At 46.5% G+C, this 23,622-nt stretch overlaps 2 protein-coding genes across 2 annotated transcripts in view; one reads left to right on the top strand and one right to left on the bottom strand.

Moving 5' to 3' along the window:
- The window catches only part of CCDC85C (coiled-coil domain containing 85C), a 225,176-nt gene extending 208,130 nt beyond the window's left edge, over window positions 1–17,046 (bottom strand). The window contains exon 1 of the mRNA XM_066628917.1: window positions 16,835–17,046. The gene's annotated coding sequence lies outside the window, so the exon portion shown is untranslated. The remainder of the gene's footprint in view (window positions 1–16,834) is intronic.
- The window catches only part of HHIPL1 (HHIP like 1), a 42,235-nt gene continuing 35,653 nt past the window's right edge, over window positions 17,041–23,622 (top strand). The window contains exon 1 of the mRNA XM_066628858.1: window positions 17,041–17,524. Within this exon, the coding sequence (XP_066484955.1) occupies window positions 17,243–17,524 (282 nt within the window). The 5' untranslated portion in view covers window positions 17,041–17,242. The remainder of the gene's footprint in view (window positions 17,525–23,622) is intronic.

The raw sequence follows: 23,622 nt of genomic DNA on the forward strand, positions 1-23,622 counted from the left end.
GGGATGGACAGAGTGGATAGGGAGATGCTCTTTACACTCTCACATAATACCAGAACCAGGGGACATCCACTAAAATTGAGTGTTGGGCGGGTTAGGACAGACAAAAGAAAATATTTCTTTACTCAGCGCGTGGTCGGTCTGTGGAATTCCTTGCCACAGGATGTGGTGCTGGCGTCTAGCCTAGACGCCTTTAAAAGGGGATTGGATGAGTTTCTGGAGGAAAAATCCATTATGGGGTACAAGCCATGATGTGTATGCGCAACCTCCTGATTTTAGGAATGGGTTAAGTCAGAATGCCAGATGTAGGGGAGAGCACCAGGATGAGGTCTCTTGTTATCTGGTGTGCTCCCTGGGGCATTTGGTAGGCTGCTGTGAGATACAGGAAGCTGGACTAGATGGGCCTATGGCCTGATCCAGTGGGGCTGTTCTTATGTTCTTATGTTCTTAATTAGTGGTGTTAAAGAAAAAGAAGGGAGGAACACTGGGAAGGAAGCTGCTATGCTGCAAAGCCAGTAGTCTTCCAAAGAATTACTACACTCTCTACAAGTCCCAAGGGTCACCACATCTTTCCTCCTGGCCTACAACAGAGTGCCAGAGTGACAGCGGGGGGGGGGGGGAGTTCCACTTGCTTTCCATGTATAACTGCTGGACTCCCACTGCTAGACAGAAAAAGTTTGTGTGTGTGTGTGTGTGTGTGGGCTGAACTGATAGGGAAGCCATTTTGGTCGCAAGGAGCTGGCTTGGTCATTTTCCTAGACCTAGTCTTAGATTGGCTTGGAAAATGATCTGAGTTTGTCTCAATTTGGGGAGCAGGAATCTGAATAATTTCTGAGTTAATCTGAAACAAGGAAGAGAGTCCTAGCCCATTTCCAACTGCTACTGCTGTTATAACAGGGGTGGCCAAACTGTGGATCTCTAGCCACCTGTGGCTCTTTAACATATAATTGGTTAATTATATTGGCTAATTGCACTGAGAAATTGGCTAAAATTGGCTGTTGGCTGAGCTCCTTTTTGCATCACAATTAATATAAAAGGTTAAATAAGAACTTAAAATGGCCAGGTACAAACTGAGAGTCCACTGGTTTAGAATTTAAATTTAATGTTCATGATGAGTAAATATAGTTAAGAATTTAAATGCTTCTTAAATATTGTGGCTCTCAATCATCTCTCTTGTGGCTCTCAAGCATCTGACGTTTATCAAATGTGGCTCTTAGGTTAAGTGTGCTTGGCCACCTATGTGTTATTTGTGTGTGTTTGTTAATTAAAACTCTTTGGAACAGGGTGAACCGTTGGGTGCATGCTCAAAAACAGATCACACATATTAGTTACCGATTTAAAACTAGGACATCGGCGTTTATCAGCAGTTTAATTAAGCAAAGCATTGACTTTCAAACTGCGTTCAAGGGAACCCTGGGGTTCCTTAGACGTTTACCCACAGTTCTTAAGAAATGGCAGACAAGTTTTCCTACCTCTATCCATTGTCCCTGGAATAAGCAATCACAGGAGGACATCATTCAATCTCACTCATAGGGTGGGTCAGAGTAGGTCAATTATAGTGCACTGCATGCTAAGATCTGAGAGGGATGACCAGACAGCCCAGTGCAGATAAGTCAAAAACTTTTAATTACCTCTCCATAGGTTGCCTGGTCCCCAGTGTGTCTTTTCAGGCTTACACCAGCTCTTTAGCTGGCTTAATTTCGAGGAGAGTCCTGGGGGGATGGAGATCGGCTAGGAAATGCAGCTAGCGCTACTGAGATCTACCTCCTTCCTGCTTTCTTCCCACCCCTTTCTGGGCAAGACCACTCCCCAACCGAACCCACCCAGAATCCTGCCCCACCACTGACTATCTGTGACCATGGAGGACAGCAAAGATTTTGTAGACCAGTGCCACTTGCAAACAGCCAGAGGCTGTTTGTGCTGGCATGCCTGGTCCGCAGAATAGATGGAGCAGGTTTTGGGCCATCAGCCCAGGATTTACAGTGGTACAGATCTGCCACCATAAGGCTTGGATAGAATTGGGCTGTAACTAAAACAAAAAGTCAAGAATTTGCTCTGGCCAAAGTGGTTCTTTTCTAACTGAACATTTGCTACTTCAGGAGTGGGGCACATATAATGCCACTGGACTCCCATGGATCTGTCAAAATGTGTTGGTGGGCTAGATACAGCCCATGGGCCATCATTTCTGGTCCTCAGACTTGCAGAATCCACAAAATTGAGGACTCTGGCTCTAAAGAGTTCAGTGTGACATACATATTCAAAGCGATGGGACTTGGTCATTTTAGCACAGATCTGCATCAAACTTAAGGAGGGTAGGGAAATTGACCTCTGCTTATTCCGAAACAGATTTGCACATTGTTCTATTATGGTGCACAAAAGTGTGGTCAGGTTTGAAAGAGTTGTGTCTTGATCTACAGAACAAGGTTGGGAAGATGGTGGATTGTGATCTCCATCAAATTTCAGGAAGACATGACAAATGATCTTGATTTTATCTGTACTGCAGCGAGTCATGGACTCTTCACTCACAACAGGAGAGGTAACTGAATGCTTTCCACATGCGCTGCCTCCGACGTATTCTCGGCATCACCTGGCAGGACAAAGTTCCAAACAACACAGTCCTGGAATGTGCTGGAATCCCTAGCATGTATGCTCTACTGAAACAGAGACGCCTGCGTTGGCTCGGTCATGTCGTGAGAATGGATGATGGCCGGATCCCAAAGGATCTCCTCTATGGAGAACTCATGCAAGGAAAGTGCCCTACAGGTAGACCACAGCTGCGATACAAGGACATCTGCAAGAGGGATCTGAAGGCCTTAGGAGTGGACCTCAACAAGTGGGAAACCCTGGCCTCTGAGCGGCCCGCTTGGAGGCAGGCTGTGCAACATGGCCTTTCGCAGTTTGAAGAGACACTTGGCCAACAGTCTGAGGCTAAGAGGCAAAGAAGGAAGGCCCATAGCCAGGGAGACAGACCAGGGACAGACTGCACTTGCTCCCAGTGTGGAAGGGATTGTCACTCCCGAATCGGCCTTTTCAGCCACACTAGACGCTGTTCCAGAACCACCTTTCAGAGCGCGATACCATAGTCTTTCGAGAATGAAAGTTGCCAACTACTAGAACCCGAGGATTTTAAACTCAGACTGCCCTCTCCACTTGACAAGTGGCAGCCAGGATTGTGGAGGGCAAACAAAAGATTTTAAAAACTGTAACTCCCCCCCACCCTGGGTAGGTGTTACAACAAATGCCAAAACAATTGTCCATTGAAAATAATGGGCTTTAAAGACCAAGTACTTGCTTTTTCAAAATAACAAAATGTCGTACTAGTTGAGAAAATTTTGTTGCTATTAAATTTAGCAGTGGGAGAGCAACTGTCCCGATTCACTGCAGCACAGTGGCTTCTCCACCAGCTGTTTTGCAGTCATCTCTTTTATTTTAGAGCCCTTATGGGACAAGGAACCATCTTTTCCTTCATTTTACTAAGCAAACCACTTTGTGAACTTTTATTGAAAAGTATATGACTGAAAGTCCAATAAATTATTGAAAAGTGGTATATCATCATCATCCGAAACAAACGTGAATACAGTGGAATCTCATTATTCACAAGTGCTGCAATCATAGTATATGCACTTACTTTGCTCAATGGGACTTACTTCTGAGTAGATCTGCCTAGTATTGTGCTGTGATTGACTGAAATCTGCCAAAACAGATATGTGACTCTTCTTCTTCTCCTTTAGCGTTTGTCCTGTGTGGTGGTGGGGTCCGCTATTTTGGATCGGAGTCAATTTCTCTCAATTGTGGGCTTGGTCTGGGTGTAGGCAGGTGATTTTCATGTCACCATGCAGTGTGTCAAACCAGCGCTGCTTCGGCCAGCCCTTCGGTCATTTGCCATTGACCTCCAACTGAAGGCCCTTCTGCGCCATCGTATCCTTGTTGGCGCGCAGAACGTGGCCGTACCATTGAAGCCAGGTTTCTCTCAACTTGTCAGCGATTGGAGCAACGCCGTACCGCTGCCGGATGTCTGCTTGCATCCTGGCGCCGTCCTTGCACCATGAACGCTTGTCCACTTTTCAAACAGGCTGGGCCTTGTCTGAATGCATCATTTGCGGAGGACGCTGTAGCTTGTCTTTGGGAGCACACGCTCATCCAATCTGTGTTTGATGCAACATTGGAAAACTGGCTGGTCTGTCACAGGGGCCTGTCACCAGTGTTGTTGGCACAAGAGTATTGTTGGCATAAGAGTCATATAAGATATGTGACTCTTAGCCATATCAATCAATTCTTGTCCTCAAAAGATGTTAAATTTCAGGAATGCATTGACAGCATTGAGGAACTCAATACTTGGAAAATGTGATGTCAGTTGAATACCACTGTAAGATGAGTTCCTCTCTCTTTTTTGACCCAACAGAGTGGCCCTTAGAATCATATAAAGTAATTATTTGTTCAAGGTCCAATAGGATTGGTGCCACTATAACTCTGGCTGACTCCTCGTGAGGCAACTTGTTAAATCTCCCACATGCCTACCCTTACAAGATTGGCACTGTATCTGTTTTTCTCCACACCCACTTTTTATTTTATTTTATTGATCTGAGGATGTTTATTCTGCTTTTCCATCTCCACAGCCAACATAATGCCCCCTTAGGATTGTGCCCTAAGATATTTTTCACTGGGTGGGAGCCCTCATTATTTTCTTTCTGAAGCATAGCCACGGATGATGATTCCAGTAAATAGTGGGAAAGCCCCCTTTTCTCAAACATGCACATAACTCTGAAAGGGGATGCTTGATAATAAGGTAATAATGATAGTAATGATCAGAGACACAGTTCTGCCTTCACACTCCAAAAAGACAACTTCACGCAGTTGTGGATCAGACCTCCTGAAATATGAGTAATTAATAATAAACGTCATGTAATAGTGCAGTTCCACTCAAGAGCCCTCCTGCAGATCTAGTGGAGACCCTGGCAGGCCTCCATCATTAGGTCTGTTCTAGCTTTCTGGATAAGCTTGCTAAGTGAATTTCTCAGTGGCGGTAGCAGTTATTCTTCTGCCGACATCTGTTCCCCATGGACTGAAAACACCAACTCATTTCATATTGGCTAGTTAACAGCTGTTGGATGGCAACAGCATTCAATCACTGCCAGGTTTGCCTGGATTTGAACCAGCCGAGCGTTATAATGAAAGACTCATGTGTCATCATTACAAGGGTCCCTTAAGATGTGTGGTTCCCCCCTCCCAAGCTCCCTGGCAGCAGGTGTCTGGTGTGTTAGTAGAGAAAGGATATGAGCAAATGTCTAAATACACATTTGTTGGATTTATGATGTCTTAAAGAAATTTAGTATTGAGAGTGTTGCTCTGACTTAAATGGAGCCTCAGGCACTTCAAATTGTGGCTCTGAAACAGAAACAGCCTCTATTGATTTGAGTCCAGAGTCTGCCTTCAGGATGTTGCCCTCTCCAATCCTGTCCAAGGTGCACCCAGAGCAAGAGCTGTTGGAGCACATGCGTCCTGTCTGCAGCCAGGAAACAGTTGGAGTGCAAGCACCTGTCGGCACCCATCAGGAAGCAGCTGGAGCGCACTGATGACGTCATGACTCTGCGTGGACTCATGACGTCAAGTGTTGACCTGGGTGCTGGAAGCCCTGGATATGCCACTGCCCTCAGGCTCCACCCAAGTTGTGCCTCTGTTCTCTACATTCTTGTCTGTTCAACGGCAAAGAGCTAAAAGCCTAGACCTTTGGCAGGCCTGTCTTGAAAGAGCTCAGTCAAGCTCAGGTCATTTTTGAACCAATGTTGACCTTCCCTTATAGCTCTTCCAGGTTCTGCAGGTTCCAATTCTGACACTGCTACCTGAAGCCTGCTCCTTAAAACCAGCTACCTACTTCATATCACAGTGGCTGAGTCATGCTCAAGGTCAGCCTTTCTAGGGCTGCAACGCTATTTCTCTGGCACTTTGTTCCCAACGGTTGCTAAAGATACCTGGGTAATATAAATTGAAGATGAAATGGACTTGCCCTCAGATCATCATTCAGCAGAGACTAAGCTTGCAAAGAACTTCTATTTATTGAGAACTTTTAAAAGAAAACAATCAACTGACAACATGCCTTGTTAGGGAGGGATGTTCCTTTCCCTCTCACACAACACCACAACCAGGGGACATCCACTAAAATTGAGTGTTGGGAAAGTTAGGACAGAAAAAAGACAATATTTCTTTACTCAGCATGTAATCAGTCTGTGGAGCCCCCTGCCAGAGGATGTGGTCATAGCATCTGGTCTGGATGCCTTAAAAGGGGATTGGACAGATTTCTGGAGGAAAGGCTTATCACAGGTTACAAGCTATGATGGGTATGTGCAACCTCCTGATTCTAGAAGTAGGCTACCTCAGAATGCCAGATGCAAGGGTACCAGGATGAAGGTCTGGTGGGCCAATGTGAGATACAGGATGCCTTTGGCGTGATCCAGCGGGGCTCTTCTGATGTTCTCTTGCCTTCTAGTTCAGAACTAGAAGAGTTGTACCCAATGGAACTGAACAATCCCAGGTAAGTATCAAAGGAGAGCTGCTATACTGTTTCATTATAGATCACTGGAAATGTAATAAAATATGCCACAAACACAACTGGTGGTAGCAGTGGTGTACAAATGGGGGGCCGGGGGGCCCTATTGGCAAACTGCAGGGGGGGTGACAGAGGCCACCTCCCAATTTTTAAAATCTTGGTATTTTCGAATAATACCATTGTTATATATCATTTGATGCGTATTTTCATGCATAATGCAATGAAAGAAACCACACTGAAATATCTCTATTCTATAAAAAGTTATAGCCAAAAAAAAAAAAAATCAGAATAGGAAAACACAACTGCCTTATGTAACAAAAAGTGGATTACATTGGGAATAAATAGCTCATTGCAAACCAAATGTATTCTTCATAAATGTACACACGTTTTCCTTTTTCATCTAAGGGCACACTGAGAAGGCACTAAAATTGTCAAGGCATACTATCAGTTTTCTGACAATTGACAAGGCACACCATACTGCTGGCTGACAGTTCACATCCCCCAATGGCCCTACTAATATATGACCCTCTCCCAAACTCCCACAGCACACCCACAGACCATTCACCATAGCACAGTGGTGGAAAATCACTGATATAGAAGGTGCCTTTTTCCTTTACTAGGCAAAGAAAAAAAGATCAGACTCTTCAAATGTATACCCGGCCTGCCAGTTCAGGTGTTTCATATGGCCTGTCAATATCACAGCCTGGTGTTCCCCATCTATGTTCCCTTATGTGCCTCAAAGAGAGCTCTGAGGCTGACAACACACTGTGTATGATAGCTGGATAGGCAAAGGCCATTGATCTTCAGGCCCACTGCACACATTTGATTTCTCCAAAATAAATAGCATACACTGGGATGGAACTGGACGGCTGATCTGGACTGGGTTGGGGATGAAGGAGTTTTCCTTTCCCAATCCAGATTGCCCCTCTTGTGGTTGCTTTTGCTCTAAGAAGAATCTCACCAGCGCCAATGGGAGCTTTTTTCCTTATCAAATGTGCCCAATATCAAATGAGTCTCTTCCAGTCTTCCCACCTGGAAAGACAAACTCAATCATGGTTGAAACAAAAGCCACTAGGTGGCTCCCAAGCAAATTCTCTCCTCCCACCCAGTCTTCCCCCCTTTCTTCCTTCACCTTTCTTTCTTTCCAGCGCAGACAGCAGTGGTGAAAAGTAGGTCAGGAGTATTCTTTTCAGGGCAGAGCATGTCCCAAGCAATTTATACAGACAATATTTGGACAGCTAATAAACATATTAATTTCCCCTAGCCTTTAGCTGCTGCTTGTTTGGTAATTTATTGACATAGCTGGCTTTTAAATCTGTCTTCTTCTTTTCACAAGTAGATAACCGTGTTTTCTCCTCTCCCACCTCCCCTGCCACATACCTCTGAATAATTGCTGAAAACAATGTCTCTGAGGGAGCATACCAGGCTTGATGGATGATATTTAAGGGCTGGCTGCCCTGTGCTGGATGAAAGCAACTCATGATATAAGGGTTGACATCAGATCTCACACAGACACAAACACACAGCTGTGGAAGGGATATCTCCTGTTTGTCACAAGAATAATGTCAAAGAGCTCTAAGGCAACTCTTAAATCACCCAGTGCTAAAAAATAAGGGGAGACAGCCAGGCCTTTCCATGGAAAGATCAAAGAGCAATGGAGATACACTAGCCATTAATTCAGAGCCTCACTTTCATCCCCTTTGGTGTGTGACTAACATTATGATCTTTGTCCCCAAAGAGGAGGATGAAATGTAAACTCACCATAAACTAGGGTGAAGGGATCAAGTCAACAGGTTAGCCAAAGGGTAAAAAGGGGAGCTGACATACAGGCCAAATGTCTGAAAGAGGACCCAGGCTAAATCGCAAACATAATAGTCAGGTGGAGGTAGAGGCTTGCTGTTCCTGAAGACACTGGGAACAAACCTGCTTCCTACATTGGGAACAATCCAAGGGGAAGTTCTCCTGCACAAGCTCTTTTTACCAGAGGAAATGCATTGCAATAACATTACCCATTTATTATACAATAACTTGCCTTTTCATATGAGATAGAAGAGAGGGATGATGTTTATGTCCTGCCTTTGCTCTGTGTTGGAATGTGTGGTGGCACACATGGTATTTCTGAGCAGGCTCCCATCCATGGACTGATCTACTTAGCTTCAACAGGATGAATATGTCATGTACCTTCGGGCCATACTTTTCTAAGAAAGGACTCCCAGGATGCAGATATTCCAGAAAGATAGGTCCCCATGTTGTCCATTCATTTTGCACTCTCAGAAGATAATGGCAGTGACTGAATAACTTGATTACCAAGCTTGAGATCAGTAAAATTTTGGCTTGCAATCCTCTTCAGTGCTGCCCCGTATGGCCTAATGTGCCAGCTTCTGGCTGATCCAGTACTGCCTGTGGAGGTTGCAGATACACTCACCAAGCTTAAATCGATAGGACTAGACACAGCAAGCCTGGGTACGATTGGTTTAAGCGAAGCCTACAGGACTATCAAGGAAAGATTGCTTGATATTGAGTGTCAAGAGCTATTCTGTGCAGCTAACACCATTTGCTCCTCTCTCCATCTGCATATCCCAGTCAGTTTTGGGAAGCCGGCTTCTTTCTTTCATCATCTGCAGTGCCTGCAGGCTTGCAAAGCATTCTCCCTTGCGAGATGCAATGCATTTTCATCAGCTCTGCTAGCGGGCAGGTTTAGTGGCATTCCCTACTCAGAAAGAAGATGTACCTGTGACAGGAACTGCGTGGAGACATTATATCATATATTTTTTTATTGCCCACTGCATGACACCCTTCGTAAGAACTATCCTTCTCCACTGCTGAACAAACTGCAGGGTTGGGAGGATTCATTTAAATTACAAACCCTTCTTTCTATAGAGGAAACTGACTTTCTTGACAAGGTTGCGAACTTTGTTTCTGGGATACTGGCAGGACGGAATTCTGGGTCTTCTACTATATTATGGTGAATGGGGGGGAGTATTGGATGATTATGATGGTTTTATTTTATTGTTTTTGTTGTTTCGTGTGTGTGTGTGTGTGTGTGTGTTCTGGATGTTTGTTTGTTGTTCTTTATCCATGTCCTTTATCCATGCCAATAAAGATCTTATGTATGTATGTATTACCAAGCACTACATTCTTGGAGAATCCTACCAACGATACAATGTCAAGCGTGAGAACTAAGTCACCATTAGCCAGGTGACTGTGCTCTGGAACCCAAAGGGGCTGCTTGTAGAAGAGACTTTCACACTGGTTTACGTCCCTGGTTATCTCCTTCTTCTGCCAGTTGGGCTCATGAAGTGGTCCTGCTATTTCAGACTCACTTGATTTGAAATGGGTATATAACGCTATTGATGAAACTTCTGAAGACTAGAGGGGTTTGAAAATGTTATTTATTTTATTTAGAAGTAAGCCCATTGCATTCAGTAAGACTGAGGGCCCAGTCCTGAGCCCGGTGCACCAGCTTACTGCTGGCACAGTGTCACAAACATGCGTAATGCATGACTGTGACTCATACCACACGCTCAGCACCGAAGTTAGACCAGCGTGAAGAGCCTGTGCTGGGCCAGCTCCGGTGCTGGGCCTGTGGTCCACCACCTGGAGGCTCACCTGGACCACCAGGGGGCAGAGAGGTGAGTGGGGACAGGGAGGAGGCAGTCTGGGGTGGGGGGAGGTGGGAGGAGGGCAGGGAGGAGGCATAGCTGGGGGAGGGAGGGGGGTGGGACCTCAGCTCCACCGGATCCACAGCCCCATGTCAGGCTCAAGAGCTGCCGCAGAATTGAGTAGCCTCATTGCAGGGCTTCTTCCCTTATCTGGGGAAAAGGGACGAAAATCCCCTCCCTCAAGGAGCCATTATGGGCTGCCTAGCATGCGCTGGATACCACAGCAGCCATTTTTGGTGCCACGGAAGTCCCACACACTGGGCAGCTCAGGATTGGGCTTGCCTGGCTGTATTACCTTCCTGGAATCAATAATCTCTACTGATGTACTTTCCTTTTGCTGTTTATGAAAGCAGTAGATCCAGTGCTATGCTGGGAAGAAGGTAGTCCCGCCCACTACATATATCAAAAAGTTTGTCTATTATAATAGAATTCCTATATTTTTCTCCCATATAATGCAAACGGCTGTCTAACTGGTTTATAACAATGATAATGGAGAAAAATTTCAAATACAGTAGATTCAAAACCAACAGTGAAATTTCTAGATAGTTCTGTGCTCTTCAGCTGCCAGGAGAAACGTACTAATGAAAATTCAGAGCCAAGCTGCTTAGCCAACATCTTCCTGAACAGCGTTCAAAAACCAACACCGTAATTCCTTATAGCAGTGGCTCTCAAACTTTTCCAGTCTGCGGCTCCCCTGATCCTTGTGGCCATTGGCCACAGCTCCCCATTACAACACTTCACCTCAGATACCCCCAAAATGGGGTGAAGGTGTTATAATTATACACTAGAAACAAAAAAACAGCTGCCAGCACTCTGAGGCTGCACTCCTAACCACACTTACCTGAGAGTAAGCCCCACTGAACAAAATAGGACTTACTTCTGAGTAGACCTGGTTAGGATTGTGCCCTGAGTTTGTTAGCAGCACACCTGGAGAGTTTTGGAAAGGGGGGGAGAAGTGATGAATTTGCTGGGGGAGGAGAAGACTTTTTTGTGTGTATCTGCTAATTGCAAACTGATGTGAAACAGACCCAGAGACTATTTGGCTGCAATCCTAACCTCACTTTCCTGGGAGTAAGTCTCATTGAACACAATAGGACTTACTTCTGAGTAGACCTAGCTAGGATTGTGCCTCTTGTCTTATAATAGAAGCCAACATGGAAAGTACCCTCCCTCCCCAAAAGGAGGCAGGAGGAAAAAGGGGGGGTGTCTGGAAAAGAATGGGTATTTTTATTTTTTTAATCAATTTTTGGAGATAAACTTGACTGATCAAGAGTGGCTTTTTTTAAAATCTTTTTCGAAGGGGGAGGAAAAAGAGAAAGGTGAAGATCCTTGGTTAAGCTGACACAGACCCCAAGCCTATGTAGGTCTAGTCAGTAAGTCCCATTTGAGTCAATGGGGCTTACTCCCAGGAAAGTGTGGATAGGATTGCAGCCAAACCTAGCAAGATGACAACTCACCCCCAAAGAAGATGGGGTCATGCTTAAGCACATACACCCCAACATGCAGATGCCACCCCTATTCCCCCCAGGCAAGACGGAGGAATGCAGGCTGTGGCATTTGGACACCCAGCCCCTAAGAGCAGGCTGAACTCCCTCCTTCCCAAGCGGAGACTGGTGGAGCTCTCTCTAGGTCAGGCTTTCCTGCCAGTTTGAAGCCTGCCAGGAGCATACCCTGTGCTGATGAGATGCAGCACCTCTCATGCAGAGATGCAGCTGCCCAGCCAGCCTTCTCTCCCACCTCCCCCCACCATGTTTCACACCCCTCTCCACCTCACATTGCCCCACCCACCTTGTTCACAGCCAGGAAAAAAAGCAGCAAGTAGGAAGGCAGCCCATGCAGCTGAGTGGAGCAGCTATAGCCACCTCTCTCCCTAAGATGCCTGACCATGCCCCTGGGGGCTAGCCACGCCTCCCTAGGGAGCCCCAGGGATTGAACACCTCAGTCTTATACACCCCAGCACAGATTGAACAACCTCAGCCTTACAGCTTTGTGATAACAAAAACGTATGGATAAATCGGCAATTGGATGCTTAGTTTAGCAGTTCCTGCATCTGAAAGCTTAAGCCAGTTTCAAGGAAAGCAAAATTCTTGGCACAGTGTGTGTGCACACTACTTTGAAAAACAGTTCTTGATGCCCAAGAAGGCTTTAAAAAATAAGTCTCAATCCACTCTAATGAATGATTCATAGTAAGATTCTTTGTAGCTACTCAGAACAGCTAAGCTACGAGAGAAAGTATTCCAAAAAACTGTGAAGGGCTCCATTTGGCTCTGCTTCTGTGCGCTCAGAGATAACTGTGACAAAAATGCAATCTGTTTAATGTCAGTTCATTCCTATGGTGCTTCTCTTGCAGATATTGGCATTATTCCATGTTTGGATGCAGAGGAAGAAAAACCATATTGCTGGTAACACTCAAGATCCTCTAGGAAGACTCAGCACTTTCCAGCACTGGTGCAGTGGCTGCTGCATCCTGCAGGGGGAGCAGTCATGGAGGCCTCCTTAAGGTAATGGAATGTTTGTTACCTTACCTTGGGGCTGCATTGGCCCTAGAAAGTTTGTTAGGATTGTGCTGCTAGGCTGCAATCCTATACACACTTACCTGGGAGTAAGTTCCACTAAAATCAATGTCACTAACTTCTGAGAAGGCATGCATAGGCTGGCACTGTCAACAGCTGAGTTTTATTCACAATTTGACTGCCAAAATTGGGGCTAGGAAGGGTTTTACACCAGATCAAATTGACTAATGGAGAAATTTTTTATTTATTTTTTGCTTAGCTTTCTCATACTGTCTCCAAAGAACCTTTTCCACAGTGAGGTTGGCTGAGAAAACCCTGAGCATCCACCATAAAACCCTAGTATGCTGCATAAGATTTTGGGTTATGTCCTAGGATGCATGTTTGGTCCAAACATGGTACTGGCCTGACTTGCTAACCATGGCCCACTTTTATAAAAAAAAAAAAAAAAAGCAGTCTGTGCATGGTGCATTCCATGCCACACAGCAACTGCCTTTCTTTGTGCCTGATCCTCCCACAGACTCACAATGGGCAGCCACTGCCCCTGGGAAATCAGGGCACAGAGGCAACTAGGGTAATAGGTGTTGGAAGCAGTTGTCCAGTGTGAGGCTGTGGGACAACTGGGTGCAAATAAAGGTAGCTTCAGCACAGAACGGAAAGCACCATGTCTGCTTTTTTGTAATGCCAGATTCAGCCCATGGGCCGTAATTTGGAGACCCCTGGTCTAAAGTGAAGGCCAAACTACAAGTTACATTAAATATACAAAGTGATCTGATTGTCTTTGCTTGTATTTTGTAGTAGTACATGGGGCCCCCCTTAAAACAGGGTAAAACTATGGTTGGGAATGGGGGGACCTTTTGAAAGCCAATGGAATTTTCCCCCAATGAAAATAGCATGTGTGAGGGGAAATGCAAGAACTGGAACAGCAGCAGCACAATGGTGTAGCTAGACGGGGTGCAAAGCACTAAGTTTTGCAGGGAGCCTCACCACAGCTTGCAAGCAGCCCCTCCCCTTTGGAGCCATTCCAGGCCATGAGAGCAAAATGGAGGCAACATCCAGAATGGCTCAGATGGGGAGGGGCCACTTCCATGCCACAGTAATGCTCCCTGCAAAACAGTGCTTTGCACCCCCTCTAGCTATGCCACTGCAGCAGGGAGAAAAATGCTAAAGTCCCATGACTCTCCACCATGGTTTCATCCCTTTTGAACCTCCTCCCCCCGTTATTTACATTCCACTTATGCTTTTGAGTTTTCCCACATGCTAAACAACTGTTCTAAAACCACAAACAAGTTAAATTGCTTTAAGTAAATAGTGTCTTGCCTTCTTCCAAGAGGACTAAATTAAACCATTTCTGCCCAATGTTGTTTATATTCAACAGGGACCAAATGTGTATACCTGTGAACAGGGCAAAAATCAGTTAACTGAATTCCAGGTACTTGGCTGATACGGATTATGGATTGGAGTCCTTGTTCCTTGTGACAGTGTTATCCTTTTCACAGAGTACTGCACCTTTTCAAGCTGCACAGTGCACAGGGAATCCAAGTTTTGAAAAGGACCTCTCCTTGTTTTAATTGGGCCACATGTACAATTGCAGCAAAACTCTCCATCTGTTGTTAGATACTTTAAAGAGGGTTTTGTACCCGATTGGCTTGCTTTTATTAGCTATGTCTTCAATTTGTAAGCTATTGAAAAATAGCTAAGAATGTCACATAAGAATATATGAAGAGCCCCGCTGAATCAGGCCAAAGGCCCATCCTGTATCTCACAGTGGCCCACCAAATAAAACACAACCTATGTCCTGGTGCCCTCTCCTGCATCTGGTATTCTGAGATAGCCTACTTCTAAAAGCAGAAGTTTGCACATACCTATCGTGACTTGTGACCCGTGATGGACTTTTCCTCCAGAAATTTGTCCAATCCCCTCTTAAAGGCATCTAAGCTTTACCCAAGGCTCTTTGTTCATACACAGAGGGGCAGTAATGGAAGCACTACATGCTTTATTCTAGGTGGTCTTCACAGGTATTGCAGACTTCCCAAATCTCAGTGGGATTCTTGTGTTTCAAAGCATATATGATTGTCTTGCTGGTTGACATATCTTATAATTATTAACTAAAACAAATCTCTTCCTGAAGTTTTTGATGATGGTAGGGAGAGCAGAATTACAAAGATTGAGAGAAATTTCAGTTCATAGGGCTACCTGTCAGAACAAAATAACATTTTTTTGGTCTTCTACTCTTTCATCTAATTTTCCACCAGGACTGCTCCTGATTAGCATTTTTTGGGCAATCTTCAGCTCAGATGCCACTCTTGGCTTCCCCTTGAACTTTCTTAGCTTCAACAGCTAAATGGGGAAAAAGAGGAGAGAGAGAGAGAGAGAGAGAGAGAGAACTTTTGTGGATGCTCTTGCTTGGCATTTCCAGAAGCATAAGGACTGACTTGCTGTGCCTTTTCAGAGCTGGTGAAGCAGTAGTGTAGCTACAAGGGGGAGCACAGCCCTAAGTTTTACAGGGTGCCTTGACACACTTTGAAAGCTGCCCCTCCCCCTTGCTGTCACAGCCATTCCTAGCAACCAGAGCAAAGTGGAAGAGATGCCTCTGCTATCTTACGTTTGTCATCAGAACACAAGAAGAGCCCTGCTGGATCAGGCCAAAAAGACCCATCTAGTCTAGCTTCCTGCATCTTACACTAGCCCACCTGATGCCTCAGGGAGCACATAAGAGACCTGCTTTCTGGTGCCCTCCCTTGCATCTGGCATTCTGAGTTAGAACTGAGTTCTACTTCTGAAATCAGGAGGTTGCACATACCCATCATGGCTTGTAACCTGAGATGAACTTTTCCTCCAGAAATTTGTCCAATCCCCTTTCAAAGTGATCTAGGCCAGATGCCATGACCATATCCTGTGGCAGGGAGTTCCATAGATTAATTACATGCTGAGTAAAGAAACATTTACTTTGGTCTGTCCTGACACTCAATCTTAGTGGATGTTCTGGTGTTGTGTGAGATGGAAAAGAACATTCCCCTATCAACCCCCTGCATAATTTTGTACGTCTAAATCAGGGGTGCCCAAACTGTGGCCCAGGGGCCATTTGCTGCTCTCAGGAACCCCCAATCTGGCCCGCAGGGAGCCCCCAATGACCCTCTGGCCCTCTAGAGCGGCCATTTTTCAGCTAAAAGTTTACAAAGCAGTTTACAGAGAAAAATCAAATAACTAATGGCTCCCTGTCCCAAAAGGGCTCACAATATAAAAAGATGCAAAAGAACACCAGCAGACAGCCACTAGAACAGACACTGCTGGGGTGAGGTGGGCCAGTTACTCTCCCCCTGCTGAAAAAGGAGCACCCACTTGAAAAAGTGCCTCTTAATAGTCCTTTTAATAAATGACCCTCCCCCAAACTCCCACGGCACACTTGGGGACCATTTGCAGCACACCAGTGTGCCATGGCCTTTTTTCTAGACTGAAGAGCCCCAAATGCTGTAGCCTATTCTTTTAAGGGAGGTGCCCAGTCAGCATTTTGGTGGCTCCCTTCTGCACCTTGTCTATTCAGAAGTCCCATAGTCTTCCACTAGGCTGACTCTAGCATTGCAGCCTGAGAGCCTATGCATGTCTACTCAGAAGGAAGTTCCATGATAGTCAATGGGGCTTACTTCCAGGAAAGTGTGGATAGCACTGTAGCCCTAGCCAGGCCCCACTAACACTGAAGGACAAACAATCCCCAACTAAAACAGGCTTCACTTTCATTTTCTCCTCCTCATTTCCTCTGCACAACTCGTTTCCCTGTCATTAAGGCTGCAATCCTATCCACACTTTCCTGGGAGTAAGCCCTTTGACTCTATTGGGACTTACTTCCGAGTAGACAGGCATAGGCTGGGGCTCTGAGGCTGCAGTCCTAGCCACACTTTCCTGGGAGTAAGCTCCATTGACTGTAATGGGACATTCTTCTGAGTAGACAGGCATAGGCTGGGGCTCTGAGGCTGCAGTCCTAGCCACACTTTCCTGGAAGTAAGCCCCATTGACTGTAATGGGACTTACTTCTGAGTAGACAGGCATAGCCTGGGGCTCTGAGGCTGCAGTCCTATCCAGACTTTCCTGCGAGTAAGCCCTTTGACTGTAATGGGACTTACTTCCGAGTAGACCTGCAGCGGCTGGGGCTCTGCGCTCTCCCGCCTGGGAGGCCAGCCCGTGCGTCAAGAGGCGCCCATCGCCAGAGCGCCTCTTCTTCCAGGGGCGCCTCCTCCTTCCCCGGCGGGCGCTGCTCCAGCTGGCCCTCCACACAGGCAGAGGCGGTGCCTGCGCTTTCCTCCTCTCCTCCTGGGAGGGAGGGGGGAGGGAAGCGAAAGGGGGGCTCGTCGGAGCCTGAGGTGCGGGCTCCAAAGCCTCTCCAGGGGAAGGCGCCCAGCGGAGCAGCCCTGCCCTGCGGCGAAGAGGCAGCCGAGGGAGAGCGCTGCCCGCGCGCAGCCGGCTGCAGAGGGCCAGCATGCCCGGCAGGGCGCTCCGCGAGCGCCGCCTCTGAGCGCACGGCACAGGCGAGCATGGCCAGGGCGGCGCGCGCTCCTCCCGGCTCCTGGGCCTGGCTGCTGCTGCTGCTGCTGCCGCCTCTGGGGCCGGCGTCGGGTCACCCGCAGTGCCTGGACTTCAAGCCGCCCTTCAGGCCCCCGCGGCCGCTCGTCTTCTGCGTCCAGTACTCGGACTTCGGCTGCTGCGACGCGGAGCGCGACTCCGCCCTGCTGCAGCGCTACTACCGCGTCAGCGGGCACCTCGACCAGGCCGCCTACGCCGCCTGCGCCGGACACCTGCAGGACCTGCTGTGCCAGGTGAGCGCAGGCGGGCTGGGGAGCCGTCCGGGCAGCCCCTCCCCGAGCCGGGCGGCGCCTGCGCGCCTCTCTGGCAGCAGCGGCGTAGCGAGAGGGGGGGCGAAGCACTCTGCTTGGCAGGCGCCTGAACGCGCCCTGCAAGCGGAGGGACTGGCAGAACTTTGCAGGTGCCTGCAAGACTTAGTGCTTTGCCCCCTCTAGTTATGCCACTGGCCTTCAACTCAAATGCTGGATGCCAGAGAAGACCCAGAGCAGGGGAATGAGGGGTCAGAGCTAAAGGGGGTGAGCCTGACATGCAGTGCCATAGCTAGAGGGGGGCAAAGCACTCAGCTTGGCTGGCGCCTCCCTCCTCAAGCCAAGCATCACCTGCACGCATCATGGCGTCACAGCGGGATGGCAGCAGTGGCGTAGCTAGAAGGGGCAAAGCACTAAGCTTGGCAGGTCCCTGAACGTTAGGTGCAAGCAGAGGGACTTGCAAAACTTTGCAGGTGCCTGCAAAACTTAGTGCTTTGTTTCCCTCTAGTCATGCTACTGGCCTTCATTTCAAATACTGAATTGCAGAGAAGACCCAGAGAAGGGGAATGAGGGGTCAGAGCTAAAGGGAGTGAGTATGACATCCAGTGGCATAGCTAGAGGGAGTGCAAAGCACTACGTTTTGCAGGTATCTGAATGCGCCATGCAGGCGATCCCGCTCCCTCGCCCTTGGAGCCGTTCCAGGCGGTGGGAGCAAAATGGAGGTGAATGCAAGATGGAGCTCAGGGCGAGTGCCTCCGTTTTGCTCAGTATGCAGCACGTATGCCCCATGAGTTCGTTTGGGAAATGCCAATTGTACTCTTCCTGTTCTTTAATTCTTAATTCAAAATGTACTAGATCAGGGTATGGGGTGAATAGCCTTGCCCCATAAGTGAAGTGAAAATGTGCCAATTCTCTGCACTCCTCCATCATATAGAGTAGCAATTTTCAACCACTGTGCCATGGCACATTGGTGTGTCACGAATGTTCCTCAGGTGTGTTGCAGGAGTTTGTGGGGAAGTTCCTAAATTAGTAGGGCCATTGGGAATGGTAGGCTTGGGTGGCAGTACGATGAGTTTAAAAAAAAAAAAACTAATGGTGTACCTTGACAATTTTAGTGCCTTCTCAGTGGGTCATGAGATGAAAAAAGTTGAAAATTGCTGATATAGAACAGTAGGGATTATCTTTGCTTACAATGCACTTTTTTTTTTGCAAACTTGCTTGGCTGGGTGCATGGCTTGCAGGGCCTTCCTGCTTGGGCCCTCTGTGTTCTTGCTGTACTTTTTCTGTACACTTTCCGTAATATGTATTAATCTTTGGAACTTTCTTTAAAAAAAATAATAAACTAAAATCCTATTTTTCCTTGAAGAGCCTGCCAGGTTAAGTAGTGCACTGGATTGTCTTTTAGTCCATATATTTGTACACAGCCACATCTTAACTGTGCCCAGTGAGGTGTGAGCCAGTACCTTGCTTCCATCCCCAAGGAGAATGTCAGTATTCGCATCATTTTAAGAACATAAGAACAGCTCCACTGGATCAGGCCATAGGCCCATCTAGTCCAACTTCCTGTATCTCACAGCGGCCCACCAAATGCCCCAAGGAGCACACCAGATAACAAGAGACCTGCATCCTGGTGCCCTCCCTTGCATCTGGCATTCTGACATAACCCATTTCTAAAATCAGGAGGTTGCGCATACACATTTTGCTCACCCATAATTCTTCTCACAGGATTTGAGACTAACAGTGCAATCCTAAAGGACATTTGAGCAGGTGCAACCCTCCCTGTGCCGGCTCTGAGTGTTGCAAATGTGCTAGAAAGCACATTTGCAGCTACTCAAGAGCTGGCAGTGCTGGCCCAAAGGCGTGCACCAACCTGCTGGCACCACATCCCAGCCCAGTGCTGGTCGGATGAGGTAAGATTGCACCAGCTGGCGTGGAGGCATGGGGAGGTTGGCGGGAGGCCGGTTTAGTGAAGAGGGAATGGGAGGAGGATCAGGCCTGGGAGGGGGGTAGGATCAGCGGCAGCAACGCATACTGAGTCCTAACTCCCCTCCTTGTCACCCCAGAGTTACACCAGGCCTCCCGGATTTGTGCCAGCTACATGGCGCAGATCCAAGAAGCTCCATAAGGGTGACTGGGGCTTTACTCAGGGTGAGGGGAAGTAAATCCTTTTACCCTGAGGTGACTTCCAGCCATGTCCTAACCTACTTTGTATACGGCACAGGCCATGTGGCCTGGCTGTGCCAGTGCTGGATAGGATTGGGCTGTCCACCTATAATCACAAACACACTGGCTCAATTGAATTTCCCAAGATACATGTTTTGGATTGCACTATAGCAGAGGTGGCCAAACAACAGCTTGCAAACCACATGTGGCTCTTTGACACAAAATGTGTAGCTGGCAGAAGTATGTTGGCTGAGCTCCTTTTTGCATCATAATTACTATAAAAGATAAACAAAACATTTTCAAGCTTTATAATTATTTACTGGTTATAAACTGAGAGTGCACTGCATTAAAACGTAAGTTCACGGTGAGTAAATATATTTAAGAATTTAAATGCTTCTTAAATATTGTGACTCTCAAATATCTGAAGTTTATTATATGTGGCTCTTACATTAAGTAAATTTGCAAGTCTCTGCACTAGAGGCAGGTAGGTACTACCTGCACCCTGTTGAATTGTCCTTTTGAGTCAGATGAATGTTGGGCTGCATGTAGCTGCTGGATCTAGGCCACTGTCTTGAGCTATCCCTACAAGCAGACACCTGCAGATTTGTTTGTTTGTTTATTTAAAAGATTTATTTTGCACCTTTCCTATATTGGAGCAAGTGACCAAAGCAGCTAACAATTCCAGGCTAAAATATGCAATATATAAAACAATAAATCAAATCATAATAGCAATAAAAACACTGTAGGAGGACAACAATTTATAACCAAAGCATTGCTACAGAGGCACAGGGGGCAGGCATCAATCTATCATCTAAATGCAAGATGGAATAAAGATGTTTTGAGCCCTGGCTGAAAGGCTATGAGAGATGGGGAAATTGAAATTCCCCTGGTAGGGAATTCCATAATTGTGGAATTCCTTATCATATTTGAAAATGTAATTAATAAACAGGCTATATGTTCGCTATATGCTGAAACAGAGACGCCTGTGTTGGCTCGGTCATGTTGTGAGAATGGCCGGATCCCAGAGGATCTCCTCTATGGGGAACTTGTGCAAGGAAAGTGCCCTACAGGTAGACCACAGCTGCGATACAAGGACATCTGCAAGAGGGATCTGAAGGCCTTAGGAGTGGACCTCAACAGGTGGGAAACCCTGGCCTCTGAGCGGCCCGCTTGGAGGCAGGCTGTGCAGCATGGCCTTTCCCAGTTTGAAGAGAGACTTGGCCAACAGTCTGATGCAAAGAGGCAAAGAAGCAAGGCCCATAGCCAGGGAGACAGACCAGGGACAGACTGCACTTGCTCCCAGTGTGGAAGGGATTGTCACTCCCGAATCGGCCTTTTCAGCCACACTAGACGCTGTTCCAGAACCACCATTCAGAGCGCAATATCATAGTCTTTCAAGACTGAAGATTGCCAACTAAAAAATATGTTCACTTATTTAAAAAAATGCTCTGAGCTTCTTTTTTCTCTTGTTAAATGTTACAGTGCGAGATATACTAAGTGAACGTTGTGATGAAGTCAGGCGAACAGTATCAACACTTTTAAATCAAAACAAGACTCTGCTTAAAGGGTCATACTTAGATGTTAGAAATTCCACACAGAAAAGGCAGTATAACAGGCAGTATAACAGGGTTACGGGCAATCATTCAGTTACAGAGCATATGTTATATGTTACCTGGTCTGGGAAAAACTAGTGTTGAACCCTGGGGAGCAGCTGCTGTCATGACTGGAAAAACATTCTCACCTATCAAATGCATTTATATTATGTGTGCCATGTTATAGTCATTGTGCTATGTGGCTGAGTGAAGAGTGATTTTTTTTTTTTTTGCTTAAGATCATATTTAGCTCAGTAGGCTAAGGCAGAAAAGAGAGCTACATGGGAGATGGTAATCATAGAGGAACCAAAGTTTTCCAGAAGAATTTGCACTGAACTTGTACCATAGCTGACGTGACCTGAAAAGCAATATTTGAACAGCATTGTTTGAACAGATCATCAAGATACGTTTGGGGTCTTTGACCAAGAACCCTACCCAAGCAGGGAGGGTGGCAAGTAGTCACACCACATCAGGTGGAGATGAATTGGCAGGGCTCCATTGTCAGTCTGACCCTGATGGGACTTTCCAGAAGTGTAAACATGTATCTTATCACTCCATAACCCCCTCCGTAAGCTATCACTAGGCAGAAGTAGAGATCATGGGTATAAACACAATTTGTAACCAGAAAATTACTGGTTGGGAGCAACAGGTTCAGAATGGAAGGGTTATGGAATAAAATACCTAGGAATTATAATTTCTTATTCTGTTCAGGATGCAATGAAAAATAACATGGAATCTCTGATTAATAGAACAAAATTTAGCATAAAAAGTGGGCAGGTAAAATAACATCTACAGGAAGGAAAGAGTAGGTACAATGAAAATATTACCTACATTTTTCTTTTTAACATTGTTGTGTATACATCACAGAAAACAGGACAGAATTCAAAGAACATTCTGAAATGTAAATGGAACTTTTAAAAGGCAAGGGTGAAGGCAAAGTTTATGCAAATAGTGAAGGAAAAAGAAGGGCTAGAGCAGGGGTGTCAAACTCATGGCCTACAGAGGGCAGAAAAGCATTCATGATGCCTGCTGAGGGCCGGAGGTGATGTCATTACACAGGAAGTGATGTCATTAAACAGGTCAAAAACAGAAATAAACACTCTGTTCTTGCGTGGGAACTCATTAGCTGCTAATGATGAGAGAGAAATTACACAAATCTTGATCATATTGCGAGATATGGGAGAGCCCAATTATCATGTGGGCCGCCCTTACAGCAGTGTCACCTCAGCATTGCTCAGCAGCTGAGAGCCCGAGGGCCAGATTAAAAGTTTCTGCGGGCTGCATCCGGCCCCCGGGCCTTATGTTTGACACCCCTGGGCTAGAGGAATATAGCTAAACATTATTGCGCTACTACATTCGTGGCATTCATATACCAGCAAGTGCTGGGCATATCTCATCTTGTGAAATGGAGCTGATGGCTGTGCAAAGTCCATTAAGTGTGTTGATGTGGTTAAAGGAAGATCAGCAAAGTTTTGTATACAAGAAGAAAATGAGTAAAGCTGTAACTCCTGGTTGGAAATAAACCAAATTACCAGTAGCTCCAGAAAATTTCCTTTGGCTTTATATATCTGCAGTTGCATCATCAGATCCTTCCACAAGGACATGAAGGGCACTGTTGTCTTTGATGGCTCCACATCAGACCCCTTTGACATCCGAAGTGGCGTGAAGCAGGGCTGTGTTCTTGCACCAACCTTGTTTGGGATCTTCTTCGCTGTCCTGCTGAAGCAGGCCTTTGGAACTACGACAGAAGGCATCTATCTCCGGACCAGATCAGATGGAAAGCTCTTCAACCTCTCCAGACTGAGAGCAAAGTCCAAAGTCCAGCTGAAATGTCTGCGTGACTTCCTCTTTGCCGACGATGCAGCTATCACTACCCACTCTGCCAAAGATCTCCAGCAGCTCATAGATCGTTTTAGCAAGGCCTGCCAAGATTCTGGACTGACAATCAGCCTGAAGAAAACACAGGTCATGGTTCAGGATGTGGACTCACCTCCCTGCATTACAATCTCTGCACATGAACTGGAGGTTGTCCATGACTTTGTGTATCTTGGCTCAACGATCTCTGACACTCTTTCTCTCGATACCGAGCTAAACAAACACATCGGTAAAGCAGCTACCACGTTTTCCAGACTCACAAAGAGAGTCTGGTCCAACAAGAAGCTGACGGAACATACCAAGATCCAGGTCTACAGAGCTTGCGTCCTGAGTACACTTCTGTACTGCAGCGAGTCATGGACTCTTCACTCACAACAGGAGAGGAAACTGAATGCTTTCCACATGCGCTGCCTCCGACGTATTCTCGGCATCACCTGGCAGGACAAAGTTCCA

Source organism: Tiliqua scincoides, chromosome 1, assembly GCF_035046505.1.
Source record: "Tiliqua scincoides isolate rTilSci1 chromosome 1, rTilSci1.hap2, whole genome shotgun sequence".
Classification (NCBI taxonomy): Eukaryota; Metazoa; Chordata; class Lepidosauria; order Squamata; family Scincidae; genus Tiliqua; species Tiliqua scincoides.